Source organism: Echinops telfairi, unplaced genomic scaffold, assembly GCF_000313985.2.
Source record: "Echinops telfairi isolate 266 unplaced genomic scaffold, ASM31398v2 ScPeMD7_2291;HRSCAF=2852, whole genome shotgun sequence".
Taxonomy (NCBI): domain Eukaryota; kingdom Metazoa; phylum Chordata; class Mammalia; order Afrosoricida; family Tenrecidae; genus Echinops; species Echinops telfairi.
Genome location: NW_022106189.1, coordinates 31,431,801 through 31,433,571, shown reverse-complemented (window position 1 = coordinate 31,433,571; position 1,771 = coordinate 31,431,801). Strand labels below are relative to the sequence as shown.

Below are 1,771 nucleotides of genomic sequence, written 5' to 3'. Positions count from 1 at the left end.
TCCCCATATCCCACATCATGGTAACCTGGTCTCTCCTACCCCGGACTAGGCAAAACCTCAAGCAGAGGCTGGCTGAGCCATGGCCCGCATGCTGCAACATCAGGCAGACAATACTTTCTTTCTGCCTCAATAGAAAGCTCCTAACAGAGGCTGGTCTCAGAAAAATAAATATGTTTCATCAATCAAGCTTCAGCTTCTCTGGGGGAGGGAAAATGCCACCCACTTTTGGAACAACTTCCAAAGTTAAAAAAAAAATTTTTTTCCAGACAGCAATGTGACAGCTACAGACTTTTTGAAGTGACCAATGGCTGGCAGAACAGACACAGTGGACGCCTCAGGCGACCTGAGTGATTTCGCTTTTTAAAAAATGCTTCCTTTATTGTCCCAGTGCCCGCCCCATCCACCAACCTTGGGAGGGAGGAGAAAGTGGCTGGGTGAGAAATGCACCTGAGTCAGTGAAACCAGAAGAGAAAACGGCCCCTTCCCTCTCCCGGGCACCTAGGCATGAAGGAGAACAAAACAACCACCACAACCTGGCTCTTCACAGGGATAAGACCCAGAAGTACATTGGGCATTCCTGTGCATTTTCATCCAGAGTCAGAGTTACCAAACTTTTTTTTTTAACCATTATTCCTTGGGAAACTAGTACCTGTATCAAAATGTTTTCATTTCCATGAACAAAAAAGCCACGGCCCTGGCCAACCAAGAGGGTCCCTGGCTCACCACAGAAATGGATGTAGAACTGTGGCTGGGAGTCGGATTCTGGTTCCTGCTGGGCTGTGCACTGGGCAAGTGTACGGCTCCCCACTGAGCCTTGGTTTATTCATCTGTAAACCGGGAATATTCCCACCTTCCTACCAGGGGCTGAGAGCCCACACACTGATGGCTTCTTGTCAATGTCCCTATCCCACTCCCTTGATCAGGCCAGCAGGGTGGCCTCCTCTAAGCGTACAGTGAAAGTTTAAGTCCTTAAACCCGTGTAAACTCAAAGGCGTCTCTTTTGAGCCCAGGAGCCTTGGCGGAGCAGTGGTTAGGAGCTCAACTGCTAGCCAGCCTGAGGGGTTCAAACCCACCAGCCGTCCCCCTGGGAGCAAAACGAGGCAGACCACTTCCGTAAAATGTCCACCGCTGGCGCCCAGTGGGGCTGTTCTACTGTCTAAGATTCGCGACTGAGTGGGTTTGGTTTTGTTTTCTAATTTCTTGAAGCCAGCTGGGGTTCGCCTAGAGAAGGGAGTGCACTTTCTGGGCCCCACCCGCCCGCGTGTCCTCACCTCTGCCCAGAACTCTGCCTCTCTCCAAGTGGCGCCGGGCGACCGGGAACGTGTAGGTCTCCGCGCTGAAGCCAGGCCGGCAGGGCTCGGGCTCCTGGCACAGACACGATGAAACCTGCGGGTGGGCACAGGGACGGAACGGGGGTGACTTGGGGGGTCGCCTCCCGTCCACATGGAAACTCTTCCTCTCTCACGAGGTCGCGACGAACTCCGTCCTCCCACAGCTGAATTCCCGTCTGCCACCCCGAAAGGCCCGGAACCCCAAAGCCCCCCAGGAACTCACGAGATGAGGGGCGGGGGGCGGGGGGGAGCTGCTGGATCACCGCCTTTCCTGAAGTCGGAACGCCCCATGCCTCAAACTGATTCACTGCACAAAGGGGCGTCAGCCCGCGCTGGACCCCACTTTCCGCATCCTGGGGGCGCCCCCATTCCTCTTTCCACGGATGCTCTCTGCCTGGCTGCGACCGCGCGGCCCCGCCCCAGCCCGCACCCCGACCGGC

The 1,771-nt window shown here is 55.6% G+C and overlaps 1 protein-coding gene across 1 annotated transcript in view; it reads right to left on the bottom strand.

The window, feature by feature from the left end:
* The window catches only part of CDH1 (cadherin 1), a 77,860-nt gene extending 76,177 nt beyond the window's left edge, over positions 1–1,683 (bottom strand). Inside the window, exons 1-2 of the mRNA XM_013005167.2 lie at positions 1,675–1,683; positions 1,272–1,386 (exon numbers count right to left, since the gene is read on the bottom strand). Of these exons, the coding sequence (XP_012860621.1) occupies positions 1,272–1,386; positions 1,675–1,683 (124 nt within the window). The remainder of the gene's footprint in view (positions 1–1,271; positions 1,387–1,674) is intronic.
* Between the last annotated feature and the right edge of the window lie 88 nt (positions 1,684–1,771).